The sequence below is a fragment of the Drosophila suzukii genome, chromosome X (genome assembly GCF_043229965.1).
Source record: "Drosophila suzukii chromosome X, CBGP_Dsuzu_IsoJpt1.0, whole genome shotgun sequence".
NCBI lineage: Eukaryota > Metazoa > Arthropoda > Insecta > Diptera > Drosophilidae > Drosophila > Drosophila suzukii.
The window spans coordinates 4,304,307-4,329,587 of record NC_092084.1 but is presented as its reverse complement, the minus strand read 5'-3'; the positions used below and the strand labels follow the sequence as shown (position 1 = coordinate 4,329,587).

The window sequence follows — 25,281 nt, the reverse complement described above, 5'->3', positions numbered from 1 at the left end:
GTAGGTGCAACGGCTGGACGCGATAGGTGCATTTTTAGCGATGGGCAAACCTCGATAGCAACAAATCGATTCGAACGACAGCGTCAACGAAAACGATCGGGAAATCGCCATCACCAACAACTGCATACAAAAGTTCGACGGGAGCAAAAGTAATTATTAATTTAATCCAAAGCCAATTCGACTCCAATTGGCGGTCTGCTGGTTGTTTCGTATGCCCCGAAAGTGTTGATTTCGCAGATAGAGTGAATAGCGGCAGCAAGTACGAGTAACTGTAACAACTGCGTGTGGGGATGTGAGTGTGTGTGTGTGTGCGTATCTGTGTGTCGAGCAAATATAAAATCGTAACGTAACGAGCAAAAAGGAGAGGAGGAAAAAACGTGTGAAAACGAAAACTACACTTAAAATATAAGGTACCGCCAGTACGGCAATTGGCGAATCGAGTGGTAGCGTCAAACCCATTGGTTTTTCGGTTAATGGTTTCTGCTTAAATGCTGGCCAAGCCGGACAGACAGCGAGTGTTCAGGCATCTCAATCTCAAGGACCTTTTTCGCCTCCTGTCTGCCTAGCAGTGTGTGTGCGTGTGAGTGTTCGGCAGTGCGTCGCGGTGTGCATGTGTGGATGTCTCTTGACCGCGACCACCTGGGCGGTAGTCAAGTGGAAATTTTGCGTTCAAGGACAACGCCAGTGGCGTCCACAGCCCCCTTTCCGTCTAACTCACACCCCCCACCCCACCCCCAACTGCAAATCAAAGCCGACTGACCAAAAACTGTTTATTCCCGAATTTGAAAAGGGGAATAAAAACGTATTTCACATGTTTTTTTTTTAGCCCTGCTTGCGCGTGTATGTGTGGGGTGCCGTTTTCGTATTCTTTTTTTTATAATTTTTTTTTTGCCGCGTTAGAGCGAGCTTGCGCACACCCATACAAACAAAAATGAGAACTTTTCTTCATAATTTTCGATCTCTCTCTCGCTCTCTCTGTCCTTCTCTCCCTCGCAGCCCAGCCAGCGCTGCACTCGACTCGAAAATAACTGTTCGCGAGCCAGCGAGAGAGCGGCACACATTTAAAGTGAAATAAATCAAAAAGTACGTGAAAATGGACAGGAAAAAATCAGCTGCGAAGCAGATTCGACCAAGTCGATAGGGGACCACAAAATAATAATAATAATCCAAAAAAGCGGAACCAAAAATGAAAAAAGCCCTGTCGTTCTAAATTCCGATTCCGTTTACCACGTGTGTTCGCTGTACGCGTGTGTTTGTGTGCAGCTGATTTGCCATGTGGGTGTCCGCCACTGTGAGTGTGTATGGGTGTGGAGGGGGCACGAAACTAAACTAGATTTAAATCTGCCGCATACTTCCGCCGACAAAACTGGCATTTACACTTAAACCCATTTATTTGGGCAATTGCCTTGCCCCCAATTGAATTAGTTGTTCAAGGACTTTTTACCCTTTTGTCGGCTGTCCTTGCAAGGGCAGCTTTTTTTTGCCGCAACTAGCGGAAATATAGCTAGAAAGCTCAGCACTGAGGACGCGCCTGCGTGAATGGGGAAGCGAAAAGGAGGAAGAAGGAGCAAAGAAGAGCTCGGCGGGTGTGTGTGTGTGTGCGAGGCGCATAGCTACACATAACGGCGAAAAACGTAACGTAAACTTGACGCAAACGGGAATTGGATTCCCCCTCCCCTCTTCCGCCCCCTCTAACCCCTTTTAACGGGTTACTATAAATATTAATTGGAAAACGGGCGATCAGATAAACAAATACAACACACATACACACATGCATTCAATGTTCGGCCAAACCACATAGAGCCCAACATTAAAATTCCACGAAATTCGGGACGCACTTGAAATTCTCAGAAAGAGAAAACAAAAAATACTCCAATTAGCTTATGCTTGCCGGCCTAGAATCCAATTGGAATATTCTTATTGTCTAAATTGCCTTGTACTTTGAAGTTAAAGATTCATTTTGAGATACTTTTACTTTCTAAGATACATTATGCATATGTTTCTATGTAACTAACAAAACGAATTATTCTCATGGGCAAAAATACTTGATATTTTAGGAGTTCTAAGTGTAATTTGAGATACTTTTACTTTCGGAGAATAGCGGTTTTTAATTGCATTTACTAATTCATTTCGATAATTTAATTATTTAAAAGATCAATATCAAAGATCAGTAGTTATCCCCGTACAAAATGAAGATACCTACAGATAACATACAGAACCATACATACCCGCTATCTAAGGATTAAAAAAGTGTTCACGTGTGGCGACTGATTTTGCCGACTATACTGATCCATAACTGATAACCAATATGCATAAGTGGGGGTTTAGCAGTTGGCAATACTGAAATCTTTATTCGCTTACCACAGAAGTTATTAACTTTAGTAGAGCATAACAAAACACTTCTCAGACTGATTGCCCAGTTTTCTTAGTTACTTTCGTGTATGCAATTTGAAGACAGTGATCCGGCCTACTTGATCCAAAATGTTTGGTTCTGTTTGCAAGGGTTTTAATTTTTGGGTTTCAAAATCCAAACATGAATAATGAATTTTAGAATATAACATTTTGTTTCAATGTACTACATGTGGCGCTTAGACCCAAAAAACCCTAATAAATTCTATTTTCTGTTGGAAAGTTTATAATTAGTAATAATTTACAAACATTAAAAAAATCTTTAATTCTAAAACGTAATATAGTGAACTATAATATATTCATTTGAGAATTTTTCGAATATTTAAATGCAATTTTTAAAGTTACTGCTTCTATTATCTCGAAAAACGAAGCATAAACAGCTTATTGTAATCCCTGCAAAGGCTAGTAAGATTTTAATCAGCTCTTCAAAGGTAATACAATTCTTGTCGAAAATCGGAAATGGGTTAATATTTCAAAAATGCACCATCGCTGAAACAATTTTCTCGGGAAATTGCAAACGCGGTGGAAATGCCGTTTTCCTCATCCGGAAAGTATGCAGCAAAGTGTGATAGTGTGTGTGTTTGGTGTTGCATAAGCCAGAGGCGTTGTCAAAAGGGGGTTGCATTTCGTATTGGGGGCCTAGTTGCGAGGAAAAAGGATGTTGGGCTGGGGCGTGGCGAAATCCGGACAGAAAAACATTTTCTCATTTGATTTAATGCCAAGTCGATATATTCTTCACTTTCATTTTTCAGTTTGTCAGTTACGTTCGAACCTTTTGTTATTGTTCTGTATTACAGAATAATTGTAGTTTTATTTTTGGTTTTTTTTCTGTTCATTTCGTTTTGTTAGTTTTTCGCTGTGTTTTTCGTTTCTTAGCTCTTTTTGCAAAATTGTGTAATTTTATATTAACCAAGGACCAACGTTTTCTAATCTTTTGCAAATTCCAAAGGAGCGGCGCTGTCGTCCAATTTAAGTCGCCGTCTTCTTCGTCAGTGTTTGTTGTCGTCGCCTCGTTCGTCCTTGATTTCATTTCGTCCTCGTACAACAAGAACAACCAGGATCACCGCAACACGCAGTTTCCAAATGCTTTAAACCGATTCGGCAAACCTCTAAGGCAAAAATGTATACATATATATAGAAATAACAACAAAAAAATTATAAAAAGACAAGCAGCGAATCAAGAACCGAAAACACCAAACAAACAAGCAAATAAACCCAAAGTCACTGGAGGCTCGCAAAATTTTTTACAAATTTGCAATACATTTTAAGTGAGAGAGAGAAAAGGAGGAGGAAAAGGTGTTTGCGTGTGTTCGTCGTCTCAGGATCTCTTTTTTTCCAACCCCCTCCCCCCGGAGGAACAAACTGTTGTTGGACCTTTTTCGCGGCGAGAGGAGAAACCCCATTGGAATGGCTCTCTTGGGAGAGCGGCAGGACATTAGGGAGCACCAGCAGTAGGATCAGCAGTGAACAGGAAGGAGCCAGGAGTTAGGAGTTAGGAGCCAACAGGGGAGGATCAGGAAATAGGAAGCAGGATAAGGAAAGCTGGATATTGGAAGCAAGACAAAGGAAGCTGGATACTGGAAGCAGGACAAAGGACAAAGGAAGCTGGATACTGAAAACAGGATATATAGGAAACCGGAAATACAGCCCAGGCAATAATAGGAAGCATTTGAATCGCAAGTCGAGCACTTAATAAACCCAGGAAGCGTCAGAAAAAGGTTAGTTTACGGCAAAAGTAATAGGATTAACCAGATAATTAAGGGATCTCTGTTAACACTATGATACTTGTTTTTTAACAACTAATTTATAGTCTAAAGTAATCGTACTTGCCCCATTTAATTTATCTTGTATTTTATCCACATTACGTTTATTGTTTTTAACATAATTGCTATTAAGACCTATAGTTAATTGCCTAATTATGAAATAATAATACATTCCTACTTATTTTAATACATTCTTTACGATCTACTTTCGAGAAGAAACTTATTCTTTAACAACTTACCCCATATCAGTGATCTTTACTTGATTAATTGTGTTTATATTAAAAGAAATGTGTAATTTGTCTATAAAACGTTTATTTTTTTTATACATATCAGCTTTATCATTAAAACCTATAGTTATTTACTTAATTATGTAACAAAATATTTTATCAAACTCATTCCTTATTAAATATTTTAGCTCAGGATCATGAATACCTTGGAGGAGCCAGTCCTGGCGGTGGACACGGTCGATCCGTGTTCGCCGGGGCCTCCTAGCCTGAAGACCGTCCTCAGCGACGATGCCTCGAACTCATCGGTGCTGGAGGACATCGACGTGAGCAACACGAGCAGCAGCAGCTCCAGCTCGAGCAGCTCCAGCTCCAGCTCGGGATCCTGCTCGGGATCGGGCACGGACACGGACACCGGCAAGGGCAGCAGCACGGTCGGCAGTCTCGATGTGACCAGCTCCTCGAGCATTGGATCGGCGGCTTCCATCTCATCGACGGGCTCCACGGCCATCGCCGGACCCACCGGCTGCCTGCTGGACGACTCGAACTCATCGGGCCTGGGCCTGGTGGTGGATGTGGACAGTGCCGGGAGCAGCCAGGAGCTGAGCAGCCACGGCGTCACCGAGCTGGACTCGCTGGAGGACTCGTGCAACGGCCTTATGATCAAGGATGGGGACAAGCTATGCAAGCTGTGCAGGTGAGTCGATATAATTGTTTTATTAAAATGTAATATAAAGTGGACTTAACTTACGCGGTCTAGTTTCCACCCCCCCTGAAGGTCTATTTGCTCATTAAATGATTTAAAGTCCTAACCCTCGGCTTCTGTTCTTATTTGCCAACAGCTCGCGCCTTGTGATGCCGCGCATCCTGTCCTGCCTGCACGTGTTCTGTGAGGACTGCCTGCAGGCTGTGGTGTCGAAGGACTCGATGGCGGCCAGCTCGCCGAACAGCTGCTCCTCGTCCTCGTTCGACGGCAGCGAGAACCAGCACCGCCTGCCCGCGCTGCTGCTCGAGTGTCCCGTTTGCAAGCAGGAGACGCCCCTGGGCCCCAAGGGGGTCAAGGGTCTGACCTGCGACTACATCGTGACCAACATACTGGACCTCTCCAACCTGGAGTCGGAGCACATTGTGTGCACCTCGTGCAAGAGCAAAGAGGAGGCCATTTCGCGGTGCAACGACTGCGCCAACTTCCTGTGCAACGGCTGCGACAATGCCCACAAGTATATGCGCTGCTTCGAGAATCACCATGTGGTGCGAATCGAGGACCTGACGAAGAACGTCCACGACAAGCTGATCATCCACAAGCCGGTGTGCTGCCGCCAGCACGTGAGCGAGAATCTCAAGTACTACTGCTTCACCTGCCAGGTGCCCACGTGCAACGATTGCCTGCTGAGCGATCACAAGGGCAGCGACCATCACTACGAGACGGCCACGGTGGCCGAGCAGGCGGTACGCGCCGATCTCGAGCAGACACTGAGCGAGGCGCTCAAGAAAGCCGACTACTGCAACGATGCGGGCGGCAATCTGGGCAGTGCCCTCACAGAGCTCCAGTCGCAGCACGATACGGTGCGCCAGCAAATCGAGGATGCCTACAAGAGCTACAAGCGTATGCTCGAGTCGATCAAGGACCAGATGCTCAACGAGCTAGGTCGCTTGCACTCGGATCGCGAGCTCAAGATCATGGACTTGATGCAGAGCATGGAGAACAACATGGGCAAGCTGCAGCAGGCGGCGCAATTCGGCCAGCGGGCCATCGACAAGGCCAATGCAGTGGAGTTCCTGCTGCTGAAGCCCGTGATCAATGCCCAGTGCTTGAATCTCATGGAGCAGACGCCCAAATGCGATGTCAACTATCAGCTGCAGTTTGACTCCAAGCCGGAAAAGTTTGAGCAATTCGCCAGGGAGATGTTTGGCAAATTTCAAACGGATCAGAGTGACGCTAGTCCCAAGAAGCAAGCGATGGCACAGCAGCAGCAGCAGCAGCAACAACAACAGCAGCAGCAGCAGCAACAGCATCAGCAAATGCAACAGCACCAGCACCACCAAGTGCAGCAGCAACAGGTGCAGCACCAACAGCAGCAGCAGCAATTGCAGTTGCAGCAACAGCACAGCTCAAACAATTTGATTGTGGGCCATCGCGGCAGCTCCTCTGTCCAGGGACGCCTCAGCTCTGCCGTATTCAGCCCCATCTCGCTGCCCTCCTCGCTGCAGAGTTCCTTCGATGGCGACACTAACTCGGTGATGACCAACTTCTCCATGATGGACTCACCGCCGCAGCCGCCTTCGCAACAGCAATTGCCCTCTGCCCAGCAGCAACAGCAGCAGCAGTCTCAACAGCAGCAGCAACAACAACAGCAGCAGCAGCAACAACAGCAGCAGCAGCAGCAGCAACAACAGGCGGTGGTGTTGCAGCAGGTGCAACAACAGCAACAGAAGCACCAACAACACCAAGTGCAGCAGCAACAGCAACAGCTGCACCAGCAACCATCGGCCCAATCCATGCCCCCGCATGTGGCCCAGCTGGTTGCTCCGCAGGGCATTGTCCAGCAGGCTGGTCATGTCAATCTCAACGCCGGTCCCGGCCCGAATATATCCATCAACGGCCTGGGCGCCGGTGGTCCGCCGCCCAGTTTCAGCATGCTGGAGTACAATATCTCGCGACTTGCCAGCTTGACGGAAACAATGCCGGACAGCCTCAACGATGCCATGGCCGTCGGAGGCGGTGCGCCTGGACCTGTCCCGAATGTTGCCCAAGTGCCTGGTGGTTCCGTGGCCGTTGCCGGTGGAGCTGTTGTAGGCGCGCCGCATCCGCATCAGCAGCAACAGCAGGCCGTGATGCCAGCATCGGCAGTGACGCCCACGCAGCCCATTACCCTGGCGGACATCCTCTCGGGCGACCAGCGGGCGCTCAACAACTTGCAGGCGCTGGCCAAGCTGGGACTCAACAACAATGGTGAGTGCTAGCGATTGAAAGACTGACTAAGATTGGTCTGTTTACATGTATAAGATGATACAAAATATAAGACAGAGAAGAGCTAGGTTGGCAAATTCAAAAAATTCAATAACCTTACTTAAATACTTTTTAAAAGTATTTCGATTAGTTTCCTTATGACCCATTTTTCTGGTACAAGTCCAAACTAAGAATAATTCTTTGTATAGGTTTGTGTTTTAATGTTTTAATGATAATCGATAAAAGATCAGCGGCCCGGCCAATGTATCTATATTTTCTTTTCGGTTTCCTTACACTTTTGAGTTCTTTTCTTTTCTGCTTCTTGCACAAAATGCCAACCACCCACACCTACACCACACCCACCAAACAACACCCGAAATCCCACAAACACTCCACGAAACCTCTACGACACCACCCACACAGACGATGATGATCTTTTGTTGAACGGATCCTCAACGGGCATTGATTTTTTGTCAGATTTCTGCATGCCGCCGGCCACATCGCCCAGCCTGCAGTCCCTCAACCCGATCGTGGGTGGCGTAGAGGACATGGGACTCAATAACTTCCATGCCGTGGCTGCGCCGGGCACCACCAGCGTGGTCACGGGCCGCAACAAGGCCACCCCGATGCAGATCCGCTGCAAATTCGGCTCCCTGGGCACCGCCAAGGGCCAGTTCAACTCGCCCCACGGATTCTGCCTGGGTGTCGACGAGGAGATCATCGTGGCCGATACGAACAACCATCGCATCGAGGTCTTCGACAAGATGGGCGCCCTCAAGTTCCAGTTCGGAGTGGCGGGCAAGGAGGAGGGCCAGCTCTGGTATCCGCGCAAGGTGGCCGTGATGCACAACAACGGCAAGTTCGTGGTCTGCGACCGTGGAAACGAGCGCTCCCGCATGCAGATATTCTCCAAGTGCGGACACTTTATGCGCAAGATCGCCATCAGGTAAATATAATGATATTCAATCAGCATACTACTACTCCTTAAAAAATTAATACGATATATAATAATATGAATAGTAAGCGAATAAGAAAGGTAAAAATCTATTTGTCCACAAAAGAATGTGGAAAAGTAGGATAGATAATATGGAGCTTGAGCGAATATGCTTTATTTTTTTCTTCTGAAATTAAAAAAAAAGGCATGTATAAACATATCTCCTAAAAAGTTCGTAAAATTTAAAAAGTATTAATATGAATATTAACCAAATAAGATAGATAAATATATATTTTTTTAACGAAATAAACATGTGAAAATGTGGAAAAGTAGGCTAGACACAAGACGAGTGTGACGCTTTCATCTGAAACTTCAGTTATCAAAGTAATCTCGACTGGGATAGAACAAAAAACGAAATAACCGACTTTGTAAACCTAATAAGTAATTCCGATCTTTTCCCCATTGCAGATACATTGATATCGTGGCGGGATTGGCTGTCACTGCCAAGGGTCATATCGTGGCCGTCGATAGCGTTTCGCCCACCGTGTTCGTGATCTCCGAGGAGGGGGAATTGGTCCGCTGGTTCGACTGCAGCGACTACATGCGCGAGCCCTCCGACATCGCTATACGAGGTGAGTTACCCCCACTGAAAGTAAAGACAGAATGATAATAAACCCTGAAAATGTTCTTGCCCACCAGACAACGACTTTTACGTGTGCGATTTCAAGGGCCATTGTGTGGCCGTCTTCCAGGACGACGGCACATTCCTTTATCGCATTGGCAACGAGAAGGTCACTTGCTTTCCCAATGGCATTGATATTTCGAATGCCGGCGACGTGCTCATCGGCGACTCGCACGGCAATCGCTTCCACGTAGCCTGCTACTCCCGTGAGGGCGCCCTCCAGTCCGAGTTCGAGTGTCCCCACGTCAAGGTGAGTGATTGCCCATCGACATAGCTATGTATATACTAAGCCACAGAGGAAAGGTCAATGAAATTACATTTTACACCAATAATTTGAATTTCCGAGTGCTCTTAGAGATGAGAGATGAGCTAACAGTGACTCATTCGCAGGTTTCCCGCTGCTGCGGCCTGAAGATCACATCCGAGGGCTATGTGGTGACGCTGGCCAAGAACAATCATCATGTTCTGGTCCTGAACACCCTCTATGTTCACTGATTGCAAATCAAAGCGCGCAACAATCGTCCATCAGTCGATATGAACAAATACAACTACAAATACTCGTCGGGCAAGATATACGGGTGTCGACGGCAGCAGCAAGCAACCAGCAACAGCAATAGCAATAGCAATAGCAACAGCAACAGCAATAGCAACAGCAACATTAACCTCTTGGCAAGGACCCAACCTCAACCTCAACACTGCAATAGCAACAGCAACGGCATCAGTCAAATGTGCAACATGAGCAACATGAGCAACTTGAGCAACATGAGCAACATGAACAACATGAGCAACATTAGCCTCATTTGCAACGGCAGCAACACCAGCAACAGCAACCAACAGCCGTCGACGACAACACCATCAGTCATGTAATAGCAACTTTAAGCAAGAATTAGCAGCGGTTGCAGAAAGGCATAGCAAGCTAGCTGGAATAACAACACTATTACTACCAGCAATTGCAACAATCCAGTTAGGCGTATATATAGGACAAAGTATATATACATATGTGCTAGAAGAGGGAAAAGCAAAATCTCGAAACACCAAAAATCCTTTTAAACCACAAACGTTGCCGTTTCACGAGCCACAGCAACTGTATAAACCAATAACAAAATGATAAACAAAATGCAACAAATACTATTTTTGATCTCTAATTTAAAAACAATTAGCGCTACTACTAAAAACAAACATCAACAAATCTAACAAAGAAAAACAAAAATATTTTACTTAGTGTAACGAATAACAACAACAAGCAAGAGGAGAAAACGAAGGAAAGTGGGATATTTTGAAAATGTTTTTTAAAAACTCTTTAAATTGTTTTTGATTATGCTTTTTTCATTGAATTTATGTTCTTGTTAAAAATTGTCATACACACTCACACACACACGCCACACTCACACAAACACTACTTTACATGTTACTTATTATCTATATAGACATATATATTGTTATATCGACCGATTAGCTTTTTTGTGCATACCCTTCCAGAATCTTTTTCTAAAAAACAAAACAAAAAAAAACGAAACACGCATATATATATCTACACCTAGTATACAACATCTATGTATATCTAGCAAAATGTGCAACTTTTGTGCACAGGTTTTTGCTAACAAATAAGCAAATAAGGAAGTAAATCATTTGTTGAGGGCGTCATCAGAGGTCGCGTACAGGCAATAATTATAGAAGAAGATGAAATCTAAGTAGTTTATTTTGATTTCGAAACTGAAACCAAAACACTAAGATAACAAAATTCAGAAAACAAAAACTGTTTAGGTTTTTCCTTACGCTGCTTATATAAGGTGATATCTATTTATATATAAATCTATATGAATATATAAAAACAAAACAAAACTATATATATCTTAAACATATATGTGAAATCCTATGACTATATGACTTTGCCATATAATATACAAAGCAGGACGAGAGAGCAGTAGGGAGTTAGGCATAGGCATAGGGAAAGCGAAAGCGAGGGACGAAGGACGAAGGAAGAGAGGAGGCAACACACACTACACCAGAGACCGACCCAGAGAACATACATTCGATATGTATCCAACTAATTGCGTTCTTTACGCCAGCGATCCAACCAGAACTACAGACAACAAACTCAACATACAAATTACTCTGTAAGCTAACAAACCAAACAAATCGAATGCGGATCGCATTAGGCCAACAACTATGATAACTAAAAACAGCAGAGAGACAACAACAAAAAGCGTTAAAAAACCTACAAACGTATCTGTTAAGTTCTTATATACATTGTTAAACGAAAAACAAAGAAAAACAAATATTCCTTTTGCTTATATACAAAAAATAAATGCAATACACGTGCATGTTATCGACATGCACACACCGCAACACACACAACACACCCACAACAACAACACTCACGATTTATATTGACGATATAACGACAAACAACCATTTAAGATGATATATATGTACGGATACATGCAACATTTCTTTCCCGTTGTAATACAATATAAGGCTGGTTTACTCCCAAGACATTATTATTTATCTATATACAAAATAACATTTTTAATTGTGTGAATTTTATCATGTGAGAAACGATAGGTAGAACAACAAAGTGGCGTTTTATTTAGATGATTTAGAAGTTGGGCGAGAAAGCAAAGCGAAGCAAGCAACTTATTTTTATAGGCTGTAACCACATTTATTATATACATCCACATCAACATCTACACTTATGTTTACACTACACATACTCACTTACACAACATGCAACATGCAGCATGCTGCATATACAACGAAACGAATCCTTTGTATTGTGAATAATATCCTATTCGTTTTCGATTCCTTTTCAATGTTTTAAACAGCAGAAATTATGTTAAACCCATTTTTGGCACTCGTGCTGGGAAAAGTGAAGAAAACTGTTTTAAATCTTGTCATTTTTTTAATTTGTAATCCTAGTTTAAGCATATACACAACACAAAACCATGAAAATCGCGTTTATGTTCATGTTAAATCTTAAGTTGATACTAAATAAGCAAATGTACCATTATGAATACCCTAAAACATTTGCTTAACCATCATTTACTACTGTCATATGTGTAATTACAATTATTTTTGTTTAGTTTTTACGTTGTTACGTGTGAGGCTACACAGTTCTGTATACCTAATTATAGTTTAGTTTTAGTGTAAACCTATGAATAACTACCACAACCAATGTGAAACGCTTCTGTTTATGTTATACCACTGAAATTATAAACATTATAATTGATAGGAAGTACCCCAAAGTTGTTGATCGTAGACGAGAAGGTCTTAGAAAGGGAGGATCGATTATGATTATGTATGATTCTGAGCGAAAGAGAGAGAGGGTAAAAAATGCAATTTTTTGTGAAACAATTTGGCTGTTGAAATATATAATTTTTAATTTAATTATGTTTTTGCATTTCGTTTACTGTAACTTAGGCCCCAAGCGAATGTTATACTATGAATTGAATTTATCGCGAAATCCCTTGGATTTCGGTTCACTTTCCTTAAACCTTTCCTCTTCCATTTTCACATAGATAATTTTATTTTTGTCGCTGCATTAACTACGGAAGTATTAAGAGGAAACATTTTGCTAAAGACAATGAAAGCACTCAAATGCAAAGTATACCAAAAGATTTGTTTTTAATTTCTTCTCCTAATCGTGTTTGTATTTTTACTTTATTGTTTTTTTTTTTACTTATGTTTCCTAATACTTTGTCTTCGTCTTAGGCAACAGAATTTCTGTAAAACAAAACATAAAACCAAACTCGAAAACTGTTATACAAAAAAAGGGATAGACCAACAAAAAAATACCATTTTACATTTGTTTATAGTTTTTATGGAAAGCCTTCAAATGAAATTGTAATTCCACACGCTTTTATTTTATAAACTAAAACCGACACATAAAGAGGTTAACATTTATTATTATCTTAATTTGTGTTTAATTTTTATTTCTCTCTCTTTGTTAAAACCACAAAATGGAAAAAGTCAATTGTTGCTTTAAAGAAAATTTAAAATTTTAATTTAAGTTGAATATGAAAATGATATTAAGTGAAATTGTATATGATTTTTATGCGATGCGATGCGATGCGTTTAAGTAGCAAAAAAAAAACAACTTTTCCACACCAAACACACAAACAAAAACAAATTTATTTCCTATGGCATACAAATTTTTAAGTGAAAAACCAAATAAACATAATGTGCTTAAGTTTAAATCAAATTTACAATTTAGTTGAGATTACGCAACTTAACGACGATAACATTTTACTAACTACGTATGAACTATAGGATTTCTAGCGAAAATATATATATATTTACAACCTGTATATATTCGTATTATGTATACAGTTATGTACGATTAGCGAATGGCCCAGAAAGGGGGCGTGGCCAGGAGAGGGGCGGTACTACCACTAGTCAGTGACAAACACCAATTACTAACTACTAATTACCAATTACTAACCCGAACGAACTGGAAAACGAAATGGAAACGAAACGAAACGAAACGGAAACGGAAATAGTGATTAGAAATTACACGGGGCGGAACATGGACTTTAGGACGCTTTTGGACAAATTGCCATTTTACATTTACATTTAACCAACTTAACCGACTGACGAAATTTGACCAAGACCGCCCCCTGCCACCCCCTTCTCCGCCCCCGCCACCCACTGCGCTTTAATTTTCAAGGCCGAAAGCTGCAACAAGCAATAAAAACCACAAATGTTAAAATGAAAACGAAAAATGTAACGAAACTAATCGTGTGAGGAATGAGATATTTTCTTAGTTGCCTACTGTTTATAATGTGACAAAGTGAAAGCTTTCCACCTCAACTCTTTACATCTATATTATATATCTACGTATATCGAAATCACATGTACTGTATTCAAATATATATATTAATTTTCGATTCGTATTCCCAGTACTTTATGGTTTTTACTTTACTTTGATCTACTCAGCGAAAGTGCAAGTGAATGTGGAGAAGATCCAAACAAATTGTGTACAACTAATTAGGAAATACTTAACTTTACACATGTTTCTCAATCACTTGATATATAGTTACTTTAATTCCTAATCGACACGCATATTACATTATATAGCTATGTATACCTACCTATATATAGTCGAAAAATTGGCAAGATCAAAGCGAGAAATCAAGCGAACGAAGGACACGAACCTTTTAATAAAGATGCTGCCAAAGATTTTTATACAATCGATGTGGAAAATTAGAAGAGATGAGAGAGGAGTTATTACAAAGTAAAATATTACGTATTGTCCACCTTATTTTTACGTTTATTATTTGATTAGTTCAATCAAGTGTATTAATTTTGTTCTGTTTTTCTGTGGTAAAAATAAATGAATTGGAAAACAAAAGCGAGAGATATTTTTGAGACTTTTGCTCAAAAGAAAACCAAAAATGTAAATGTAAAGCAGCGCTATTAACTGAAACTAATTAACGATATCGATATAGTACAGTATTTCCAGCTGGATTTGTTACATAATTTGTTCCTCGATGCGACGCTTAAGAAAAAACCAAACAGATTCGTGCGGATATAGGACATATAACACTATACATATACGATATACATATTGAAAGTGAGGATATATATATAGAGTCGGGTACACGTGCAGGGGTATTCACATCAGTCAAGGTCGATGGTTTAGTTAACTACACACCACTACACACCACAACACACCACACACTGCTACACACAATGCCTCCTGAGCCACCAGCCACCCAGAAAGCGCCCACAAAACGCCCACTACGCCCACAAACACCCACCCCGCCCCTCATGGTTTGCCCATTTAGTAGTTCGTGCGTCTTGCATCATAATTGCATTTAGTTAAATTCCGAGACAAGAGCCACAAGTAACATAAATCGAAAGTAAAACAAACAAACAAAAACAAAAGAAAAACCAACCCAAACAAACGCTTTATACATCAAATTATTTTAATATAAATGTATAACAAAACATATATCTATATATACATATACAAGCAGACATATACAAAACGACAACAAATATATTATGTATTTTATTTAAAGCGAGAAAACATTTTTTAAGGAGGTCTCTCTGGTCCAGAGAACCCATTCAGATAAAGGAACTCAACCTATAAGACAGTCCCCGTTAAAAAAGAGGAGACGTGCGAGGAAAACAAAAACAAAAACAAAAACAAAAACAAAAACAAAAAACAAAACAAATTTACTAAATTATTTATACATGCGTACATATACTTACATATATGTAAAACAATAATTGATAGAAACCAAAACAACAGAAATACAATCTAGTGTACGTCAATTTTTTGATGATATTTTTCGCCTTATTATAGACAAACAAAAAGAAATCGATGGAAAACCAATTCGAAGTAAAGTTAGTTGAAACCGGGGGGTTATTATCCCCGGCTTCCAGTAGGAATACCAAGAAAGAACACTTTTTAATAAAAGCAGAACAATTTTTTGGGATTTATTTGCGGAGATCACATGTCAAGTTGACAACAAGAAAATGAACACTAAACGACAAGCAATCAATTACCAAAAAGAATTATATATATATTATACGGATAAATCATTAATAACATTAAGCGATGGAAACTGAACGAAAAAAAAACAAAAAACCAACAATATGTAATCAAAAGCAAGTTTACAATACACACACGACACTCTAAAAACCAAACATTATCAAAATAAAAAAAAACAACTGGAAACTCAAAGCAAGCAAATCAATTAAACACGTTTCTAAATCGATCTAAAAACATTTTAAATCTAACAGAAAACCATGAAAACTAGCCCCAAAATTTGATTTGCCTGCTATAAGTAATGGAGAAAACAAACAAGTTCCTCAACTTTATGATTTATGATTTATGAATTTACATTTAATTTTCGTTTAATCCTTAATTTATTTCTTGTAATATCTTAACTCACGAAACAATTGTTGATAATATTGAGTTGTGTTCAGCCTATGTGAATTATGTGAACGATATATTTATATGTAGGTCAAATAATATAGAACACCAGGGATCAAAAAGTACTCCCCCTACTTTGTGAAAACCCCAACAAATAAAAAATGAGCCGAAAAGAATTTAAAAACAATATACTGAACATTATCGCCTTTGTTTTTCCTTGGTTCTTACACATCATACATTTTGGTACCACTCAGGCTTTGTATCTGTATCTTGCCTAAAATCTCTGTTCAGATATTGCATTTAAGTCATCGACCATTTAACGCTTTCCGCTTGAACTTAATGTTTAGAAAATATAAAAAAATATGTAGAAACCAATAAGAGAGGCTAAAAAGTAAAAACTCCCTGGTCGAGTTGTTGTGTTAAATTTGCGTACATATCACTGGGAATTATTTACACTATGCTACAAAAACGAAAAACTAAAAACGAAAAAGGGAAAACCAAAATGAAAATGAAAGTAAGAGATTTTTTGCATAATGTTTACACACTATGCCGATATTTATACACCACAATGGGGATAGGTTTGTCGATTTGGTTCCACACCCCTGGTTTTCTTCGATCGATTGTTGCTCACCTTTTTTGTCAGTGTGTGTGTCTTGTGCGTGCGAATGAGTGTGTAGTGTTTTTGAATATATATCTAAGCGCATATGTCTTATAGAGGAAACCACACAGAAACTAAAACTATAGTGCCATGATTTACGATAGAAAACGAAAAACGGACTAGAGTAAGGAAGCGAAAAAGATAAATTGTTTATTGATGTGCTGTAACATTTAGTGAGTCCTTTTTTGACAACCGACAAAACCAAGTAACAAACGAAACAAAAAATATTATATACATACATATTTACTAGTTTATAGCGAAAAATCAAGTTAGAATCAACAAATTGCAATACAAACCGAAAACGAAAACGAACATGAAATCGAAAACGAAATAGGAATAAAAGCTTTTCGTGTTTGGGCCAGAAGGAAGCTATGTACGTATATCTACGATAGGATCGGATCGAAATGGAAATGGAAATATTAGGAGGAGCTAAGCGGCAGGATACCATATGAAAACAGAAGCAATTAGAAAGCTTTTATTTTTCTAGAATTTTAATACCAAAACCGAACAACAAGGAAACCAGAAACTAAGCTAATGAACAAGAAAACCAACTTCCTAATTTCTCTCAGCGCAAAACAAAACAAAAAGCAACAATTTAAATTAACAAATACATAAACTAACTAGTAGCATACGAAATGGCATGGGAAATGGCATACCAAAGACAATTGGGTATCAATATACTAGTTGTAGAACCATAGAGCAATAATATTATAGCAACTAATGCCGAGTGAAACAATTTGAGAACTCAAATTGTCTCTGGGGTTGTTCGCAATGTAAGAAAACCGTTCAACATGTGGCATACCCCAAAAGACCCAACATTTTTATGTGTAGCGATATTATGGAAAACAAAATTTACACAACTAACAATAACAACACATTTATACATAGCTCGATAATAACAAAATATATATATATATGTATATTCGAATTAAGATATGACCAAAAACAAAACCAATAGAAACCGAAAACTTTTGCGCGCCTTGGCAAATTTTTAAGTAATATATATAGTATAACAAAAGAAAACGAAGAAACTAAATGTAGATACCAATTTAGAGGGCAGGAAAATCCAGATCGGAGCGAGCTACACTGCAAGAAACTTTGCCACACCACTAAAATCACACACACACACACACGAAACGCATAAATTAGACAACGATGTATTGGAAAAAGAATAATGAAAGTGAAAAACGTAAAATGTAAAATGTAAACGGTGTGTGGGCAGCATGGATAAGGCCCTCGGGATCCTCCAAAATACGCATAGATTATCCAATCCCTATAGAGATCAAATAATCGACATTTCAAGCAAACGTAATGCAAACCCAATAAACATTAACGAACAAATTCCCTGTGTTGTCAAATGGCTTTAAACAAATGAGAAACCAAATGAATAATGGAAAACCAAAACCAAAACCAGATACAGATACGATTTGTAATCCATAAGCAGATATTTTGTAAGGTAGCGAAGTTTGCAAAAACATTTTTGGGGTCGAGTGCAGGAACACAACAACAATATTTTTGGGCACCAAATATACAGTCAACTTATTGTATTGCATTACGATTACGATTACGATTACGATATTTATACATATACTACCTATATAGGACTACGGATGATAAAAATCAATTGGATGAATATGATAATGAAAAATACGGTTTTCCAGCAGATCGAAGACGAAGAAAACGATAGCAAAACCAAAAAACATACAAACATATTACCATTAGAATGTTTTATGAATTATATACACCTTATATACATGATATATACATGACATATACATGTGTACTTTAGCCTAAACGATAAGATGTTGAATGAATTTTATGTGAGTTATTTTTGATGTTGTATAGTTAAAAACGAAAACGAAAACGAAAAACAAACCATTAACAAACCAAAACAATCTCCCTTTAAGCAACCAAAGCGAAAAACAAACAATTGTTGGGCATTTTAATTAAACTAAAAAAATACAGAGTGCAATACAATAAAAAAATACAAAAAAAAAGTAAAAACCATGTAAGAGAAAGGGCAAACTCAAGGCACAGCAAACATTTTTTCGAGCAGATCGAACCGATATATGTTTACCCAAACTATTCAACAGGATTTTTGAACTTTCTTTGAGAATAGAAAAACAAAACTAAAAGAAGCTGCCTCAAATGTAAAAATTGAATTAACTTAAAATTTACTAAGCAAATATATATACACATATATATTTCATATGGACAGTGGGCGCCAAAAGTAGCCACTGTGGATATATTTAAACTCGAACAAATGGAATTTTACCAAGCAAAAAACCAAAAAAACCAAAAAACAAATAACGAAGAAGCTAAACTAAAAAAGAACACCAAAACACAAATGATTTAAACAAATTTACATCATACATAAGTATTTGTATCTTCGTTTTTTTTGTAGGGCAGCATTTAGTTAATAGCACAAGGGTTAAAGGGCAAACACCAATAATTAAAGAAATTAATGTAAAAGAAAAAAACAAAAGCATATGTAAATGTTCCTCTAGAACCAAGCTAACTGTTCTTCTATCCACATCTAACCCTTGTGACCTTCGAACTTCGAACTTCGACCTTCTCACTTGACTCTGATTTGTGCTAGGTAAACTTTACACATACAATATACATAATATATATATAGCGAACGGGAAGGCGCAGATTTAAACTATTTACATACTTATAACTATGTGAACTACAGAAACCAACTTATACCATTTTTGCTGACTGTACTCCTTAGGCTTTTTACACCTTTTACCATTTTACTCGCAAATGGCAGACTATTTAACGAACGATAAGTAAACTCTTGCATGCCACACACTCAACTCAACTCAACTCAACTCTACTCAAAACTCAAAACTCAAAACACACGACACTCTAGACCTAATCCAGGCAGAGATATATGTATATTCGGATATGGTAGATGACATGATATGATAGATGATTCCCTGACGGCACCCTATACATAAATGCCTCGAGAATAAGTTTCAATTGTTGCTGTCCCGGGATCAGAATCAGGATCAGATCGGGTCTATATGGTCTATATAGACCCGATCCAATAGCCCCCCACAACTCCATTGCCCCTTCAGAGAAACCCCCTCCCGCCTGTGATAGTCTTAAATCAATGATATAACTAATTTATTTGATTTTGGAAACCCCTTCTCTTGATTAGTTTTGGCGCGCGTGTGTGTGTTTGGCTTTGATATGCTTTACATACGTATTAAATAATTTTTAAAATATACAAATTAGCGTTTACAAATATTATACAAATTTTGAGAATTTAATGAAGAGAGTAAAAGAAATAATGACAATATTCATTTGTTGAGCCGAAATCCCCAAAAGCCCTAGATATATCCCTCTGTTGCGTATAACAAATTGTTTCAGCGATTTTTTACATTAGTTAAAAACAAATGCTATCTTGAACTTAAAATTCACACGGTAAAAAACCTTAACATATCTTTTTGTTACGTTACTTGAATTGACAACGTACTTGTTTGAGCAATTTTTTCGCTATAGTTCAAAACTAGATACAAAAATTGCCAGGTCCGAAGAAAACATTTTTTGGTGACCCCGAATAGCCAACATTAAAAAAACGTTAAACATATCCTTGTTTTTTTATTTAATTAATTGGCAAAATAGTTAAAGATATTTTTTAAATGGTTTTTAAAACGCCACCTGCTAGTGACCCCGTTAACTGAGTTTGGTGACCCCGATATCCCTACAGCAAAGGAATAACGAATACACACATGCATACACTGAGCGAACTTTTGAACCAATTATACAATAAAGCATTATAAGAACAAATATAGCATTCTAAATGGTAACTGTACCTTTAACGAAACTCAATCGACGGATAACTATGGAGTATTGATTTGGATTCTGATTTGGACTTGAATTTCGATTCACTCTTTCAGCAATCTTCATCGAATATCGATTTTCGAGCTGACAATATTTTATTGAATATTGTGCCATGAAGCGAGTGAACTATATTCAATTGAATTTTTAGCATTGAGCAATCCCCCTAGAGAAATCCTGATTTTGTAATTTTTTTGCAAAAATGGTTTCATTTAACAATTATATCTACACACACCATTTTAAGGCAAAAAGTCTCTACAGATATTTTTGTATATTTAACAAGCACGTGAGAAATTTAAAGAATCCCCCTAAAAAATTTGGTCCGAATTTTTTCAGGCAGCAAAACCAAACCATGACAAATGAATTGTATTATCAAGGAACGATATATATAAATATATATATACATAAATAGTGTGTGTAATAACTAGAATCACATAATTCCATCCACTTTTGATATTTTAACAAATGATAAAAAAAAAAGAAAACGAGCAAAAAGAAAAAAAATATTTATTAACTTGATGAAGCATCTTAAGTGTTTGAATGTTGTCTTATAAAAATAACAAAAACAAATTATATGAAAATATATTATATATACGGATATGTAAATTAAGGGCGTGTCATTCCTACAACAAGAAGAAAACACAATAAATACGATCGAAAGGAGAGCAGTAGGAAAGTAGGATGTGGGTAGAATAAACATTTATTTCGTTGTGCTTTTTACACGAAAATGTTGAAAGTCTTTTCCCCATCCCAAGGGTTCAATCGATTTTTCTAAGGCCTGGTACAAAAGTTTCTATACATAGGGCTCAACCTCCTAGGCACCGCACCCTCCAACACTCGCCCAATAATTATCGAACACCCCCAAGCTGGGGATACTTTCTGCCTCCCCGCGAAGGACGAAGCTTCACACACTCACTCACTTGGATATTTATATACATATATATACGTATGACTATATAACATAGTGGCACCAAGAAATATGTAATGTCTTATTGTAGAAAACGGTTATTGATATTTACACATCAAGAAGAAAGTGGAAAAAACCAACATAAAACCAACAAAAAACCAAAAACAACAAAAAAATAATTAAATAAAAAAAATATACTTACCTATGTAAGAATGCTTTAAATTATACTCAGAACAAAATATATACAATATACACTTATATATATTTACGAGATACGAGAAACCGAAATCAGTTAGGAACCTTTTTCTAGAATGTTATGTCTTCCCTTTGAATCAATTAAGCAACAAAGCAAGAAAACAACAAAATGATAGATACAATTGATCGAAACCGCTTGACCAAAACTATAGTAAAACCAAAAGCAATTGAGAGGTAAATCAAAGCTTCGAGGAACCGAAAACCTAAAAGTTAACTTTAGCACTGCAGCAGCCAAAAAAATAAATAAAAATAAATAAAAAATAAATAAGAACAAGAAAACGTTGACAAGCTACAATAAGATGAGAAAGTTATAGAAAGTTCTCCTTTTGACAACTCCAACCTAAAAACTCACGCAGAACAACCTGTTTCAGCCAGCCACAAATTTACCTACGTACTAAACTTGGTAACTAAACTAAAACCAAACCAAAACTACAACTACAACTAACGGTACTTATAGACCCTAAACTTATACTATAGTTTGCAGCAATTCAACTCGAACTACAACTCAAGTCAACTCAACTCAACTCAAGACACTACCTATAAGCATTGGACCGCAGGGTTCCATCATCTGTTGATCGTTTTTCGTTTACCACGAGCGGAGCATCGTAATTCTAATTATGTATAATTATTATATCCAACTAATGACGTAACAAATTTGACAAATTATATATACACACATATGCCTATATGTATACATACCTTTAAAGAGTATAACAACAAAAAGAACAACAAATGAAAAATGAAAAATGAAAAACGAAAGTGAAAAATGTAAATGAGGAAAATCGCAGACTACTCAGTGCAACAGATAAGACTAGAAATTGATTACCTGAACCTTGAGAACAAAAGCTTGAGTTTTCTTTTACTTTACACAAAACGAACAAAGAATAAGGAAAATCGATAGGAGCGAATCAATTACAGAAGCAATAACAATTGACAGAATCGAGAATTTGAGAATTCGAGAATCGAGATACAACTTTTACCCAGGACAACAAACGGAATCAGCAATAAATTCAAGAAATCAGTCAACAGATTAGATATATTACTCGCATACACATCTAGAATCCTTGCCAGAAATCCGAAAAGTATAAAGTTCATACTTCCAATTTTCTCCTTTTATTCGGTAAATAGTTCAGGGATTACGGGAAGAGAACAATTAGTGGAGAATTATGTCGGTTTCCGAACAATTTCATAATAGTTTCGGTAAGCTTTTTAGGCACTCGCGGAAAAATGGTCCTACTTTTTCAAAAGTTATGTTAAAAAACTATATATAACAAAAAGATATTCAGTATAATGGATTTTTAGAATACTTTTTTGTGATCCTAAGTGATTTCGAGTTTTTTTTTTATTACATTTATTTACCATTTAGGCTTTTATTCTGAGTGTAGCACCCGTAGAGCAATTTTCACTCGGCTTTTTATGGACACCGGTATCTGTCCTCTTGCTTCCCCTCCAACTTCTTTACATGGTTGTGAACGAAAAAAGGGATAACAAGTTAGACCAATTCCTCAATTTTAATTTGTATCTCAGCCAACTCGGTCGCACTTAACCGTAGGACACTCCAAAAAATAAAAAACTAAAAAACTAAAAAACGAGAAAACAAAACAATTGTTAGGAAATCGATTCGTGTGCCCTCCTTTAATGTCTTGTACTTGTAACCAATGATCATAATTATACACATATATCGACTATATTTACAAGCAACAATAACCGAAACCAATTGTATTGTAGTGCTAAATCGGATGTAGGGACGCGAAACAATTTTCCAGGACGTGGATATATCTTAGATACTTTGCTCATTGAGTTCTAATCGCGTAAGTGTAGCAGAAACCAAATATTTAAACCTAAATATAGCTAATTGTGTGTATTTACATATTAAAGTTTACAACAGCAAGCGACAGAGAGATAGAGAGAGATAGAAAGAGGGGGAGAGTTATGTCCTGTAGAATTTTTGAAAGCGTTTTCGTATTCAAACCAACAACACAAATTATGGCCTAAATATGAAACTAGAACAAAATATATACCTTTATGTATACATATGAATTGTACTTCAAATTATGTCTAAAGCAAGCAACAACAACAACAACAATTACAAGTGTCTGTATTTTTTTTAAGCAAATGAAATAAGATTAAAACCCATTGCAATCAGGTACTGAAATCAAAATTTTTGTAAATTATATAAAAAGCAAGGAAAGGTTTTCGCCGAAGGGATAAAACAAACTAGGAAAAAAACACAATATCAGAGGATATTATGATATATGGTTTATAGGAACTAGGGTTAAAAAGCGGGGAGTATTCGATCCTTATTCGTTTATTCGAACATTCTGTAGCATACTTAGCAGGGCAGAAACAGAAACGGAAATCACGACACAAGGAAAACCCAAAACACTCATATTTAAATACGTACAGCTAAATATACTAATCTAGTTGTAACATAATGTCACTAAGTAGATGCGAAATCGGAGGAAAATCGACGGCGAAGATGAAAAATTGTCCAGACGTTCAACGAAACCAAATGCAATATTTAATTATACAACAAACTAACATAACAAACAAGCGAGTAATATATATATAAATATATTTTACAATTGATTTATATAACGTATAAGTAAATGCCACATCATTTTCGTGTAAAGCCTATTGAATTGTTTGTTAAACATTTTTTGAAACATTTTCTTTATGAAATAAAAATAAAAACAAAAACAAAAATGAAAATAAAAATGGGCAAAAATACAAAAACCCAGCTCACACAAAGTTACGCCAAAAATAAAACAAAGAAAAATCAGAACAAAAAAAATTTATATACATTTATCGAAGGAAAGATATATACAAGAAAGATACATTTTAGTAATTATTATAAGCAAAGACCAAAATGAAATATTACATTTTTGAAAATAATAACTCAAATGTGGAGGAAATGACATCAACACTTAAATAAACCCAACCAAACTAACAACAAATAGCCTTAACGACACGCGATTTTCAAAGATCTCGAAAAGTTTTTATATTTTGCGTTGTACTTTCCCCTTTGTTGTTTAAAACACGATCTAATACGAAATTGAAATTGAAGTTGACGAGTAACGAACATATTTTTACGAAACAAAACCGAAGATATAAAAAACTAAAACTAAAATGCATAACGCTTCCGACAATAAGCTTTGGCCACACTATTGTAATAATAATATTGAATTGAAAAACGGTAGAAATGGGAAAATCGAAGATGCAATCGCAAATGCATGGAGTTTTTGCACTATCGAACGAAAACGGAGAACGGAATTTCAACGCCCAATGACAAAATAGAAAACAAAAATCTTTGCCCAATTTAGTCTACAGATATATAGATAAAATACCTATGTACTTATGTAGTAGCCTTGTTCTACTCTATATATTTTTAAACGGAGTTGTATTGCAGAATCAGCAAAGCAAATGTATTTTCATGACACGCATTTGAAGCGAACATATCAAAACCGAATACCGAATACGAAAATACGAAATTATCTAGAAATTACCGATGCCGTTTACCGATTACCGATTACCGATTGGATGTTATCTTATCGATTAGCCCTTAAAGCGAAGAACTACGAAAATATCCACATATTTGGAAGCTGGCAGATAAACTAGGTTCGGGTAGGTGTCTTGAAAAATATTCGCAAAAGGAAAAAAGCAAAAAAAAATACGAGTTCTTAAGCTGTTTCATCATTTATTATTGAAAAATATTTACAAGCGCATTTAGGACGCGAAATGTGAAGAATAATATGCAATTGAAGCCA

The 25,281-nt window shown here is 37.8% G+C and overlaps 1 protein-coding gene across 2 annotated transcripts; it reads left to right on the top strand.

Moving 5' to 3' along the window:
* The first annotated feature begins 31 nt into the window (after positions 1-31).
* On the top strand, positions 32-24,233 carry mei-P26 (meiotic P26). Of its 2 annotated transcripts, none has more exons than XM_036820776.3 (8): positions 32-149; positions 3,359-4,127; positions 4,588-5,093; positions 5,239-7,349; positions 7,824-8,292; positions 8,749-8,912; positions 8,980-9,212; positions 9,353-24,233. In XM_036820776.3, exons 3-8 carry the CDS (start codon positions 4,597-4,599, stop codon positions 9,455-9,457), a joined length of 3,579 nt encoding a protein of 1,192 aa, XP_036676671.2. In that variant the 5' UTR covers positions 32-149; positions 3,359-4,127; positions 4,588-4,596; the 3' UTR covers positions 9,458-24,233. The 2 variants fall into 2 exon arrangements, with proteins under 2 accessions (XP_036676671.2, XP_036676665.2); XM_036820770.3 differs by having other exon boundaries at positions 7,770-8,292.
* Positions 24,234-25,281: the final 1,048 nt, after the last annotated feature.